The 14,314-nt window shown below is 38.7% G+C and overlaps 1 protein-coding gene across 1 annotated transcript in view; it reads right to left on the bottom strand.

The window, feature by feature from the left end:
• Positions 1-14,314, bottom strand: part of LOC107601612 (titin-like) — a 136,615-nt gene that overhangs the window by 116,769 nt on the left and 5,532 nt on the right. Inside the window, exons 8-36 of the mRNA XM_016293856.1 lie at positions 13,520-13,595; positions 13,216-13,434; positions 12,609-12,751; positions 12,340-12,527; positions 11,998-12,228; positions 11,591-11,829; positions 11,256-11,464; positions 10,996-11,160; positions 10,702-10,870; positions 8,874-10,573; positions 8,498-8,779; positions 8,135-8,401; positions 7,747-8,019; positions 7,375-7,638; positions 7,033-7,293; positions 6,653-6,913; positions 6,296-6,559; positions 5,937-6,197; positions 5,583-5,843; positions 5,232-5,492; positions 5,019-5,160; positions 4,356-4,524; positions 4,032-4,260; positions 3,037-3,321; positions 2,810-2,935; positions 2,505-2,693; positions 1,394-1,873; positions 600-1,094; positions 191-235 (exon numbers count right to left, since the gene is read on the bottom strand). Of these exons, the coding sequence (XP_016149342.1) occupies positions 191-235; positions 600-1,094; positions 1,394-1,873; positions 2,505-2,693; positions 2,810-2,935; positions 3,037-3,321; positions 4,032-4,260; positions 4,356-4,524; positions 5,019-5,160; positions 5,232-5,492; positions 5,583-5,843; positions 5,937-6,197; positions 6,296-6,559; positions 6,653-6,913; positions 7,033-7,293; positions 7,375-7,638; positions 7,747-8,019; positions 8,135-8,401; positions 8,498-8,779; positions 8,874-10,573; positions 10,702-10,870; positions 10,996-11,160; positions 11,256-11,464; positions 11,591-11,829; positions 11,998-12,228; positions 12,340-12,527; positions 12,609-12,751; positions 13,216-13,434; positions 13,520-13,595 (8,154 nt within the window). The remainder of the gene's footprint in view (positions 1-190; positions 236-599; positions 1,095-1,393; positions 1,874-2,504; positions 2,694-2,809; positions 2,936-3,036; positions 3,322-4,031; positions 4,261-4,355; positions 4,525-5,018; positions 5,161-5,231; positions 5,493-5,582; positions 5,844-5,936; positions 6,198-6,295; positions 6,560-6,652; positions 6,914-7,032; positions 7,294-7,374; positions 7,639-7,746; positions 8,020-8,134; positions 8,402-8,497; positions 8,780-8,873; positions 10,574-10,701; positions 10,871-10,995; positions 11,161-11,255; positions 11,465-11,590; positions 11,830-11,997; positions 12,229-12,339; positions 12,528-12,608; positions 12,752-13,215; positions 13,435-13,519; positions 13,596-14,314) is intronic.

Raw genomic sequence — 14,314 nt, 5'->3', positions numbered from 1 at the left:
AATAAAATTTTCATAATATGCAATATATTATATATACAAAGTACTTTGTTAGTGGTGGGAAAACCTATAGATACATAATTATGCAAAATTATTTTTTTTACAAAAATATATACAGAAAAAATAAATAAGCCTCACAACAATATGAAGTAAATAAATGATAAGTCAACAAAATTTGTATTTAATCATTTACCTTTTGCTTCCTCTTCATAACTGGCCTCCTCATCCACTTTAGACACTGTAAAAACACAAACAAATATTTTATGTGTGACAGCACATTATGAAGTTTCTATGCAGTATTTTAGTATCTGTGCATTCTTATTATTATAAACCCATTTTCTCCTTCAAACATAATGAAAATGGACCACATCTCCCTTGCAGATCACCCATGCCATGACAGGTGTCCACTGCAGTCACTATCAGACTCCTATAGAGACAACATTTTCATGTTGTGATTTATTTCCTTTTTTTGAGAGATGTCTTTTTTTTCTTTTTTTCTGTCTCTTTCTACTTATAAGAGTGGACATATGACTTAAAAAAATTAAATGTGTGCCCAGGGCTAACATAAAAGGTGGTAAAGACTAAAGCATGCAAATGCAAACCTGTCTTCACTCTGAGATGAGTGCTGCATGTTTTGTCTCCTGCAACACTGATAACCTCGCAAGAATGTGTGCGCCCTTGTTCAGAACCAATATTCTTTACATTTAAGCAGCACAATGGCCCGTCATGTTTCAAGGAGTATGACCTTGGCTCTTCAACATTCAACTGGTTGTGTAGCCATACAACGAATGGAGAGGGGGTTCCTTTGATTACATAATAAAGAGAAACACTCTCCCTTTGTTTGGCAAGGAATTCTGGGGACAGTTTCACAGGGAACTCTGGCTGCATTGCATCGTATATGTCACGCTCCAACAAAGGGATAACATCAGGATTGTAATGTCGGCTTATCTGCCACTTTGTTGTCAGAGCTCCAACATTCGGTAAGGACTCCTGCTTTTCTTGGTCAGTGGCCTTTTTACTTGACTCATTTTCAGTTTTAGAAGATTTACTGATAGAACCGGAAGGTACGAGGGTTTCTTTGGGGTTCGCTTCTTTAGCTGAGTGAGAATAAAGTTAGGGAAATTTATTAGGGATTATTCAGTAATTCAGCAAGATATTTTAGCATTGATAAGAACAAAAAAAATTTAGTAAGATGGAGGATGATGTTAGGCCAGGCATGTGAAGGATTAAACGTTTTAAAGTATTAAAATTGATTACATGGGATATTACATTGTAAATTTAATTAAAAATTAAAGTTGGTTATAATCACATGAAACATATTTTAGAATAACAAAACACCAGCAGGAAGCAGATGGGATGAAATGAGCATCAAAGGCAAAACAAAATCTATAACCACCTTCCACTGTGAGCTGTGCAGATGTTCGATTTTCACCATTTCTATTTTTAACAGTACAGCAGTAACTTCCCTGGTCCCCAAGATGGACATTGAATATGATGAGAGAAATGAGCCCGCCTTGATGTACATACTGCACCCTTTCTGTATTTGTGATTGTCCTTCCATTATGATCCCATATAATTTCAGTAAATGGTTGTCCACTGAAGGAGCAATTGAACTGAGCCACATCCCCCAGGCTGACAATGACATCACTCATTTTCAGGGTCAAAGTGGGGCTTGTAGAGTATTCTTCCATAGAGGTAACTTGTTGGACCTCAATGCTTTTAACAGATGTTGTGGACATCATCACCGTAGAGACACTTTCAAAAGTTTGCATAGTGGAAGAATGAGTCTCACTCATGGTCTGGGAGGTGACCATCTCCGAATGAGTCATTCCAGTGCTCGAAACACTTTGCCTACCTACTGTTCTCACACTGAGATCTGAGCAATAAAAAAAATAACATTAGACACTTATAAATGTCAAACTGCCATTTAAGTTTAAAAATAACAGATTATTACTGTAGTGAGAGATGGCAGAATTTCATGGATGAGTTCTCAAAATTCATGAGGATGATGACAAGCAAAATGAGCCTTCCATTTAAAATGTTATTTATATTGATGATTTGTGGGAAAAACCCTATTCACTGAAAAATAAAGCTTGGTTTTTTAATGGTCTGTGGTTAGTTCTCTCAATAATGAAAGAGAGGTGATGCGATTTGTATCTTTTAACACTTCTATATCGTGTTTGAATGATCTATGAATTTTGATGGAAAACAGTGCCTTTGACATGCACAGTAAATAATGGGGTCCTGGTCTTGGTAAGATCATAGATGGCAGTGGAACTAAATACCTGTCTCGTGAAATCCATAATGATAATGAGATCCCTATGAGAAACAGTTTGTCCAAAGTGTATTTTAAGTTAATGACCTGAGAATCATGCATGGCATCTAAAACCTGTATTAAGCAATGGAACATGCTAATAAGCCAAACCAAAAAAAAAAAAAGGTCAGGTCGTTCAACGAGAAAAATATGGAATTTTCTGGAGAGAAGGAACCTAAACGTTTGCACATACCATTGACGGTCAAAACAGCGGAGCAAGAGACCATTCCTCCAGAATTGCGTGCAACACATGTGTATTCTCCTGCATCTGCAACATATGCTCTGGAGATCTCAAGCTGGCAGGTGTCATCAAACTGAGACATTCTGAAGTTCTCAGACTCCACAATCTCCTTATCTCTGAAGTACCAGGTAATCTTCAGATCTGCACAAATCAAACAAATGCTTGTTAAATCCACAAAAAATATTATACATGCATATTAAGAATTTAGAATATATTCTATTTTCCACAGTTGTTCAATTCACAGGGTTGAGCCTTACCATCTCCAGAGACACGGCACTGGAATTTGGCTGATTCTCCCTCTTCAGCAGAGGTATTTTGCAGTGAGGTAATAATTACTGGTGGGGCCACTGGAGCCACCGTGTCTGGGGAAACCACTTCTGAAACTTTACAAAAATCATGTTTGTGTTAAAATGTTAGTTATATGAAAGAATTTAAAACTAATGCCTAATACTGGTTTTAAACAACAGTCTGATAATGAGCTCACCTTCCACATTAAGTGAAGCAGAGCTTGTGGCTACTCCATAGTCATTCTTAGCTTCACAGTTGTACTGAGCTGCATCCTCTGGGAAGACCTCAATGAGCAACAAAATGTGCTCATTTCCCTCCCTCAGGAACTTACACTTGAACCCAGAAGACAGGGCCTGAGAGTTCTTATACCAAGATACCTGAGGCTGAGGAATTCCTTTCACTTCCACAGAGAAACGTGCAGGTTTACCAGCCTCAACAGACAGGGGCTCCATGTGCCTGATGATCTGAGGAGGCTCGGGGACTGAATTAAATTGAGACACATATTAGACCAAGATAATCAACTTCACTGCTGATATTATATGGGCTATAAATAAAGCTCCACTTTGATACAGCTGTACAATGCACTTGGAATATACTGGTATGTCATCAACAGAAAGAGCTAAAGACATATATTCAGATTAAGTATTGTACATACACACTACCATTCATTTGTTTTGGGGTCAGAATGCATTAAATTGATCAAAAGTGACAGTAAAGACTTTTCCATCACTACATTTTTTTATAGAGATGCCGTTCTTTAGAACGTCCTATTTATCAAAGCATCCTGAAAAAATGTATGACGGTTTCCACAAAAATATGAAGCAGTACAATTGTTTTCAACTGTGATAATAATAATAAGAAATTATACTTGAGCACTAAATCAGTACATCAAAACAATTTCTGAAGGATCATGTGATACTGAAGACTGGTGTAATGGCTGAAAATTCAGCTTGGCTATCCACATGAATACATTGCATTTTAAAATATATTAAAATAGAAAACAGTTTAAATTTGTATAATATTTCATAATATTACTGTTTACTGTATCTCTGATTACATAAATGCAACCTTGGTGAGAAAAAAAGATTTACAGAATCTTAATGACCTCAAACTTTTGAACAGCAGTGTGTATAATAAATAAACTGAGCATTTATTGAAATATATTTATAGATATCTGAACTGTACACTCACTCTGGACATGCAGATTGACTGTGCTCCTGTTTTTTCCTGCAATGAAAGTGTATTCTCCAGCATCACTTCTGTAAGTTTCAGTAATTGTCAAGCGATGTGTCTTTCTAACTGTCACATAGTTGAAACGCTCATCAGAAGATTGAATTTCAACACCATTTTTCAGCCAGCGGCCTTCAATGTCATCCTCATTAACTTCAAACTCAAATGTAGCCCTCTGTTTCTCAACCACCTGGAAAGCATGAAAAGAGAGGGGAAAAAAGTGGTCTCGCCATGGAACACGGATAACGTTTAACAAGTGACTGTAATAAGACAATGGGTAGTTACAGTGATGTCCTTCTCAGCAGGCTCAGAGATGCGGACATCCTTGCCCTCCACAATGAGGTTTGCCTTGGAAACGCTTGCACCAGCAACCACAGAGTACTCTCCAGCATCAGACATGCGCACTGTCTGGATCATCAAACGCTGCAGGAATTTGTCAATGGTGGCTTTGAATCTAAAAGAATGGGGAAGTTATGGACAGAATTTAGATCTATAGACTGCAAATAATCACTTTCTTAATCATTTTTTTGTCTGTTTTATTCAGTAAAACTATATATACATCCTTAAAACAATATTATATTATACTTAAGAAGCAAAAATACTAAGGGCCAGATTTACAAAACAAATTGGCATGAGACGACAATTCCATAACAGAACAGAGGGGAGTGGAAAGTTCTGCAGCTGATCTACTGACAATGCACAATTAAAGAACACAGACACAGCCAGATCATTTTCATAATGACCAACGCAATCTACCAAGAGCAGTGCAAATAAGCATAGGGTCAAGCAGAGCCAATGATAATTGGCAGTTTACAGTTAGTAAACAGTTCTTGCCCTAAGAATTGTATGTTATACATCCCTTGTTTTAAGCATTAATCAATCAAAATTTAGTGAGATTTATTCTTTAAACAAGAAAAAAACTATTGTTAAGCAATATCTGCAGTGTACCTGTCAGACATCTCAAGTTCCTGCCCATCCTTCATCCACATCACAGGGACACTGGGTTCAGAGAGCTCACATTCAAATATAGCCTTCTTCTTCTCAGTTACCTTGATATCTTTAATGTGCTTGGTGAATTCAATCACACGAGCTAGAAAACAGATTTTTGTTAGCCAGTCTATTAAGTTACATAAAGGCAGCTGTAAATATAACAAAACTAACCATCAACAAAGAGTTTTGCAGACGTTTCAGCAGATCCAGCCACAAACTTGTAGTCTCCTCCATCCCCAAAGTGAACATTTCGGAGAGTGAGCGAGTGAGTGAACTGTTTGGTGCGAGTTTGGCACCTATCACTGGATCGGATTTCTACACCATTCTTCAGCCATTTGTAGGTGATACCTTCATAGTTGACGGTCACCTCAAACGTAATAGTGTCTTTTTCTTTAGCATTGAGGTCTTGGAGCATGGATGTGATCAGAATTGCTGAAAGATTTTAAAAAGCATTTGTGAATATGCTGTAGATAGTAATTTTATATTCCTTTCAAGCTTACAGACAACATACTAATTACTCACGTTTTACAGCCAGAGTAGCAGAGACTTTGTCATTTCCACAAACAAATGTGTATTCTGAAACATCCTCTTGGCTGGCATTCATGACCTTCAGCTGATGCAGTTTGCCTTGCACCACAATTCCAAACTTCTCGCTCATTTCAATCTCAACTCCATTTTTCAGCCAAATCGATGGAACATTGAAATGTGAAACTTCACACTCAAATGTTGCCACATGGGTCTCTGGAACCTCAATGTTCTTCAAAGGTTTGGTGACTCCCAAATCTGAATATATGCAAGAAAGATAAAACATATTTAGAATGCCAAATTTCACATTCAAGGTGAACACTATTTAAAAAAATATCTCAAAACACTTACATTCAACATGAAGATGTGCACTGCACTGCAGATGCCCGACCACAGCAATGTATTCACCTGCCATGTGACCTTCAACACTCTGAATGATAAGTTTGTGGGCTTTCCTCTCAGACAGTGTTTTAATATTTGAACTTGGCTCGAGCTCCTGATTATTAAACATCCACTTAACTGGAATGTCATCATGGGACAAACTCAGCTCAAATGAGGCAGTGGCACCCAATAGCGATGTCACATCCTTTGGTTTTTTCACAATTTTGATAGCTAAAAAGAGATTAAAGGGTACTGAAATACATCTAACAACAGCAGACAGATTTAATTAACTTTGTACTTGAAAGATAATTAAAAACATAAAAACATACTTTCAACATTGAGTCTGGCATTAGCAGATAGTTTTCCCAGTTTGAACCCATAGACCGATTCATCTTGGGTGTTACAGTTCTTGATCTTCAGGGTGTGAACCATGCCTTGGACAGTTATCTCAAATTTATCACTTGGTTGAATCTCAACACCATTCTTGATCCACTGGGATCCTTTCACATCTAAATGGGTGAGTTCAAGACTGAATACTGCCTCCTGGGTCTCAGTAACAGTTTGGTTCTTTATTGTCTTCCTGATTTTAACGGCTTGAATAAAAAAAGAAAGAAATTCCATATAACTTCTAACAAATGAGAAAACAAAACATATTAACAATTAAGTATACTAATGACACAGTTTACCTTCAACCTTCAAGTTGCCGGATGTCTTGGAATTTGCCACCTGGTAGGTGTACTCTCCAACATCCTGTGGCCTGGTGATGACGATGACAAGGCGTCGGACAGCACCTTTGTTTTCACTTATGATATTATCGCTGAAGTCAATGGGGTGGCCATCTTTAAGCCATTTGCCTTCTGTAGCAGGATTAGCAACTTCACACTCCAGCTCAGCAGTCTGGGATTCTGCTACAGTCACATCATGGAGTGGCCCATTTATAGCACCACCTAGTGGAGAGATGAAAATTAAACGTCTCAACTATACACATGACATGATTCTCATATTGTGCATGGCAAAAAAAAAGTATGTACTTTGATTTTAAAAAGCAATTTGATTGTCTACATACCTGATACAGTAAGCCTTGCTCTAGATTCCTTTTCACCAGCCATAAACATGTACTCTCCTTCTTCGTCCTTCATGGCATTCAAAACAGTGAGGCTATAGTGTGTACCTTTGCCCTCAATCTTGTACTTTGGACCTGCCTTTAAAGGTTGACCCTTGAAAGTCCAGAGACCATCAATGCCAGGATGAGATACCTCCACTTCAAAGGTGACATTCTGGGTCTCAGTGCAAACGCAGTCTTCCATGTGCTTAACAATAGATACAGCTATAAAACACAATGACATCATTAAAAAATTTAAAACAAGAAAATAAATATATAATAACACAAATTTTGAGTGACACTCACGCTGAACAGAAAGTTTACAGGTTGAGTCTACTTTGCCAGCAATCAATTTATACTGTCCTTCATCTGATGCGTAGGTCCTGTTAATAGCCAGTCTCTGTTTTGATCCTTTGACAACCATCTGGACTCTATCACTTGCTGTCACCAGCTTGTTGTTGTGGAACCATTTCACTGAAGTTATATCAGTAGCAGAGATTTTAGCCTCAAGGACAGCTTTAGTTCCTTCCACTGTGGAAACATCCTTTAGTGGTGCCAAGAAGCCAATAGCTGTGCAAGAAACAAAATAATTAATGAAACACTCACTATCCTCATGAAAATGGAAATCAATGTTTGAGAACCCACTGAACATTCATTTATAGTTAAAAAGGGGCTTACTTTGAACTGTTAGCTTTCCATTTGTAGAAATGTCCTGAGCAGGAACAACAAATGAGTACATTCCTGCATCATCCTTACTGGCGTCCTCAATGAGAAGCTTATGGGTGACTTTGTCAATGACCATGTGGATCTTATGGGAAGCAGAAATGGCTTGGCCATTCTTCATCCATGAGCCCTCAACATTTTCCTGAGAGAATCGCACCTCAAGTTGGGCAATATCACCCTCACAGATTGTCAGGTCAGAAAGACCTTGCATCAGAGTCACAGGGCGCACTAGAGTGAACCAAAAAAATATTCAAGTAAGATTTATATGACAACCAAAATGAGTTTTGCTAGAAAATGTGGTAGCTTAAAAAATGCTTTTAAATCTCGGTTGCCTCATACTCACATTTCATCTTAAGTGAGGCACTTGTCTTAAGATCTCCCACTCTAAAAGTGTATTTTCCCTGGTCTTCTTTCTTAACATCTTTCACAGAAAGGCAATGACGACCACGACGTGCAGACACAACATATTTGAGGCTAGGAGTGATTTCTTTGTTCTCAAAATACCAGGTGCCTTCAGCATCCTCACGGGACAAAACACACTCAAACTCTCCAGAGTATGTCTCAGGTACTTCCATATTCTCAAGATTCTTTACAATTTCAAGTGGTGCACCTGCGTAACACATAAAATTGTGCATGTGACAAATAATTCACTGCTCAAAACTGATAAACACTGATGGATGAGAAGAAGAAACTGCATTGTACTAACCTTCAACATAAAGTGAGGCACTGGTTATTATGTGGTCATCGTCAACAACCACACAACTGTACTCTGCTTCGTCATTCATAGAAATTGTCAGCACTGACAGGAAGTGCACCTTTCTGTCAGAGTGCATTCTGTATTTGTCACCTGAGAAAATTTCTGCATTGTTCTTCATCCATTTGACCTTCACAAATGGCTCGTTCGTCTCACATTCAAAGGTCACCATGGTGTCCTTCTCTTTAGCATTCTGATCTTCGAGAAGTTGTGTGAATGAAACAACTTGTTTGCCTAAAAGCAAAGCCAAAGAACAATGACTGAGGATTACTTTTACCATTTATGGGACTGAATATGCAAACAGCAACAAGTTGGAAAAATGTTTTACCTTGAACCAGTAGGAAAGCATGGCTTGAGGTCTCTCCAGCAATGTTTATGGCTTTGACCATTACACTTGCTGAGTCTTCAGCTAAGACATTTTTGATCACTAATTCACAGACATGGTCCTCTGGCCAATACCAGTAAACCCGGTCTGACTTCTCCATTAAGACACCATTCTTGAACCACTGACATTCTGGATCTGGTTTACCAGTGATTCTACAGCGAAAGTGTACTTCATCTTCTAGGCAAACTGTCTGGCTCTGGATCCGTTCTATGATCTTAGGAGCCTCCATGCTTGGAGAGAGCACAATTTTCTCTGGTTTGACTTTGGGAATGGTAAGTTTACCCTCCTCTTCATTCTTCTCAGCATCAGGCCCTAGTTCTTTTGCATGATGAAGAAGTTCTTCTTTCCTCTTCTTCAGCATACCCTCATAAGACTCATCCTTCTTGCGGGACTTCAGTTCTACGGCAGTTATTGCTTCATAGTAGCCCTCCTGGGTCCTACGCTTAAATTTGCTTCTTAGCTCCTCTGTTTCCTCTGTTAATTTCTCATGGATTACTCTCTCAGTTTTCTTTAGCTTAACCACCTCCTTGGGGTCTTTAGAGGTCTCAGATGGTTTCTCGGCTTTAACAACCTCAAATGAGACTCTACCATGCTCTTGTGTTGGTACAGGAGCAGGAGCCTTAATCTCAGGAGCACGCCGCAAGATTGACCTGAAGTCCTCCTTCTGCTGTATCTCAAATTTTACAAGATGCTCAGTAACACCTTCAGGGTTTTCAGCCACAACTTTGACATCTCCTGAATCATAGGGCTTGGCATCTACAATTTCCAAGTAGTGAATACCATCAAACTGAAGTCTGAACCTTTTACTCTTGCGGATGAGCAGTCCATTGAGGTACCAGTTAACTTTTGGGGTAGGGTAGCCAGTCACCCTACAGCGGAATTTAGCCGTTTCTCCCTCCGTAACTCTTACTGGCTCTGGAAGTAGCACAATCTCTGGCTTAGTCTTTTCAAAATTATCATCTCCAGTAACTCCAGAGGGGCCACCCTCATGTGCAATACGCTCTATTTCTTCTATTCTTTGTCCTCGCCTTCCCTCTGGCAACTGAGTTTCCTCAACAAGGCTTTTCTCATCTTTAACAATTAGTGTAGCAGAGGTCTGGTCAACTCCAAACTTGTTGGTAGCTCTGCAAGTAATGATGCCACTATCTCTGGAATAAGCAGCTTCGTAGTCAAGACTGCAATAGCCAAACTCACTGACCATGCGTAGTCTGTTAGCAGCTTCCAGTGGCTTGCCATCATGCAGCCACTCAACAATCATGGTTGGGTCACCAATAGGGGTCAGTCTGCACTCAAAGTGTGCAGGTCCAAATCGCTTCAACCTGACTGAGGTAAGCTTCTTTTTGAAGTGAGGCTTCTGTTGCTTCTCCTTATCATAGAGGTCACCGTCTTCCCATTGTTCCTGACCATAGCGAAGATGCAGTGGCTCTAACTCTGGTGCAGCAATTTCTTTGGCCTTGTAAGTTCCCTTGGGAATGACAAGCTTTTTCTCAGGCTGAGGAATTACTGCATCCACCTCAATGTTAACTTTGCAGCGTGTGGTATCTCTGCCAGCTTTGTTGATAGCAGTAGCAGTGTACCATGCGCTATCAGATCCTGTACCTGATGGAATCTTGAAATGAGCTTCGCCTTTACCACCCTCAATCCTAATAAACAAGTAAATTCAGTTAACTGTAATACAGAAATTTATTTTTTTACAGCATACACATCATCACAGGGAGTAACATTTTGATCATTTACTTACACCTGTATATTTTTAGGACTGAAAACTTACCTAATATGTGGGTGTTTGTGTGGGGAGATTATGTCACTGTTCTTCAGCCAAACAATGTCAGGAAGGGGATTGCCAATAGCTTTAACAGCTAGCTCAACCAAAGTACCCTCTTTAACGCTGATGTTTCTTAGCTTTTCCACAAATTGTGGTCTCACCAAGTTTTCCTTGGCTAAAAATGACAAAAATGTCAAATTTAATATTTCATTAGAAATGCAGTTAGAATGCAGCTGGCCTGAAGTGACTGTTTTAGAGAACGTCCTTCTTTAAATGAAACTAGTGTATGTAGCATCGTACCTTCAACAGTGAGAGTCATAGATACGGTAGTCTTTCCAGCTCTGTTCTGAGCAACAACTGTCCACTCTCCGGAGTCCTGAGGCATGGCAGGAACCACAATCATTGACTGAGTTCCATCCTCCTTTACCACAATCTTGTGGGTATAGTCATTGACCACTTGTTGTCCTGTGATGAAAAAGTACAGTTGTCATGCCATGGCAATAAAAGAAATTCCACTGTTTTAAAACCTCCTACGCAACTGGGATATGTAGATCACTAACCATTGTGGAACCAGTAAGTTTCAGGCATGGGTCTTCCAACTACTTTCAGATCAAATCTTGCAGTCTGTCCCTCAGAGCACTTGAAGGATGATGGCTTCTGTACAAACACAGGCTTGTAGAGTCTTTCTAGCTGGGCCTCGTCTGTCTCATCAAGTCTTCGAGCAGGTGATCGACCAGGAGAACGACTTGTGGAGCGTGGTGACGTGGACCTGAAAAATGCAGTATTTTTAATATCTTGATCTGATAAGTACTCTTATTCTAATATCATGTACAGTAATTTGCTGTAGTGATATTACTAACTATATGATTTTCTCAGATTCGTTCTTAGATCCTACCTGATTCTTTGAACTGCGCCAGGCTGAGGAAGCTGGGTTTGTGCTAGACCAGATGGCTCCACATACAGCTTTCCAGAGCTCACAGCATTACCCTTTATGTTACTGACCAAAGCAGTGTAGACACCATCATCTTCTGGCAGCACCGTAGGAAGGCGCAGACTAGCTCTACCATCCTGCAGAACCTCCATCTGATAACAGCCTCCATGTGTGATGCGCTTACCATCTTTGTACCAGACGATCTATAGTTCAAATAATACAACAGTTAATTCCATTCCTCTATTTTGACAGGCCAAGCATTGATGATTTTCAGTACAATAGCAGTTTTGCTTGTGATATTGCTTAAACATTATACTAATTTAATTGAATGAATATTGACTATGTTTAAACATAACATAATTTAATCTTACCTTAGGGAAAGGGGTTCCTGTCATCCTGCAATGAAATGTTGCACTCATTCCCTCCCTGAGTCTGTAGCTTTTAACTGGAGTATTAAAGACTGGAGAAATAGCATCATGTTCAGAAACACTCATATCCAACTGCTCCCCATCCTCAATCACCAGCTCCTGGTAAGTAATCTTGAGCAGGCGGAACTCGATTTCTTGGATGAATCTCTGCTCCAAGTTAGATATTTGTAACTCCTGTAAATAAAATGCCATTGTAAGATCCATACTCACACTTTGTGGATTCAGAAGTTGGTTTCGGTATGTATAATCTTAAAATAAGGTTTAGCAGCTTAAAATCTTTCATACCTGCTCTGAAATGAAGGACTGCATCATCTGGGTTTGTTGAGCCATCCTCCTCTGCATGAGCATCTGCTCTTTCTCAGTTACAGTCTCAACAACAGCAGGTATGTCAGCCACTTTTGGCTCCTCTATAATAGTAGTAATTTCTGTCTTGAATGTCTCTTCCTGTTTCTTCATATACAGCTCATATGCCTCTGTAAAATGCAGAAAAACACTATTAACATTTGAACTAATGTACTATTGCCATTTATAATAAAGTCACCCAGAAAACCAACCTTCATCAAGTAGCATGGCTGATGCAGAAATCTCTCCAAGTGGGTTCCTAGCAAAGATGGTGTACTCTCCTGCATCATCAGCAAATGTCATGGAGATCTCAAGCTTGCATGCTCCTGTGTCCTTGTTGTAGGCTACTCTGTACCTAGAAGATGCATGAGTTTATTAAATATATTACAGTATTTTGTTATTTTGTTTTTATAATATCTTGATAAATATTTCTCATATATATATATATATATATAAACATTTATAAACATTTTTCAACATTTATTTATTTATCTTTATTTCTTTTACCTTTTTTTACTGTGATTTGTTATTGTTACAATCTCTTGTCACTACTTGTTTTGTGTATGTAAACACAATCATGCCAATAAAGTATATATTTGCATCATAGAAAATGAATTAAAGCAGAAGAAAAGACATTTAAAAAAATGAAAACGCAGTCACAACAGACATAAAACTAGCACAAAATATAATTTGTTTATCCACTTATTTATTATAAACAAGTCTCAGTACTTTTTACTCACAGAAATGAAAAAGTATGGTAAAAATGAGTTGCAAACAATTCACATTAAAAAGTGTATATATGTACAGTATAAAACATACCTGTATCCAGTAGTAAGTGGAATTCCACTCTTCTTCCAGAAAATATGTGGCTTGGGGCTTCCTCCGACTTGGCACTCAAAGACTATGCTGTCTCCCTCCACAAGCTTTTGTACTGTGGGTTTCTTCACAAAGAATGGGGCAACACCTGCTCCAGCCTCCACAGACTCAGAGACGGCACTTATTTCAGACATGGTATCCTCTTTGGCTTCAACCGTAACCCTGTTTTTAAAACACCAAGGATTCAGATTGCAAATATTATACTATTTAATATAGTATTACACCACAAAGAGTTCCATGAACTTACTGTCTTTCCTGAGCAGACATTTCAATGTGTTCAGAGAAAGTAGAAAAATCCTCCCGGCTTTCAATGTCTTCTGACACTGAAGATGAAAAATGAACTGTAAAAATCAGGCTGCAATCACACAGATCATATCATTTTAAGGCAAGTCAAATCTCATGATCTGCACATTTTTCCCCACTTCAAGAGTAAGAAGCTGTAATTAAAATGGTACACATAGAACAAATAACATCTGTGGTGATGCACATCACAAAAAAAAAAGTTAACAGCAGATTTGCTATGTAAGAAGTTATGTCTTTTCTGATGAAAGTGGTTAAATAGTATGCAACAATCAAAAATCTATTCAGATGGAAGAAAATCTTAATGAAAATGCATTGCCAATTGATGTTAAATATCAGTTAAATTATATCAAATTGGTTAAACAACAAAATGGCAAGTTGGTGAAACTTGCTGGGCTAACATCCAAAATGAAGCATGACTATTTAAGGTGTGACAACGAGGTGTGAAAATAATCATTGCTGCCCCCACTGGATCTGACATGGTTTCCTTTACACTTCAGGTTAACAGTAGTCTCATTAAAGGCACAATATGTAATTTTTGCCGCTAGAGGGCGCATATTCAAAATAAACAAAGAGACAAAGGCATAGTTTGATGACGCCGTGACTGAGTGTGGAATCATGGGAGTTGTGGTCTTCATCCCCACAGCCGATACAATCCGACGGGACTCGGGCAGAAATCATGTTCATGGATGAGCTAATGATTTATTAATGTAGTAGAATGAAGCAGGGTGAGGCTGAAAGC

This window comes from Sinocyclocheilus grahami, unplaced genomic scaffold (assembly GCF_001515645.1).
Source record: "Sinocyclocheilus grahami isolate Dianchi unplaced genomic scaffold, SAMN03320097.WGS_v1.1 scaffold308.1, whole genome shotgun sequence".
Classification (NCBI taxonomy): domain Eukaryota; kingdom Metazoa; phylum Chordata; class Actinopteri; order Cypriniformes; family Cyprinidae; genus Sinocyclocheilus; species Sinocyclocheilus grahami.
This window is presented reverse-complemented; position numbering and strand designations above follow the sequence as displayed.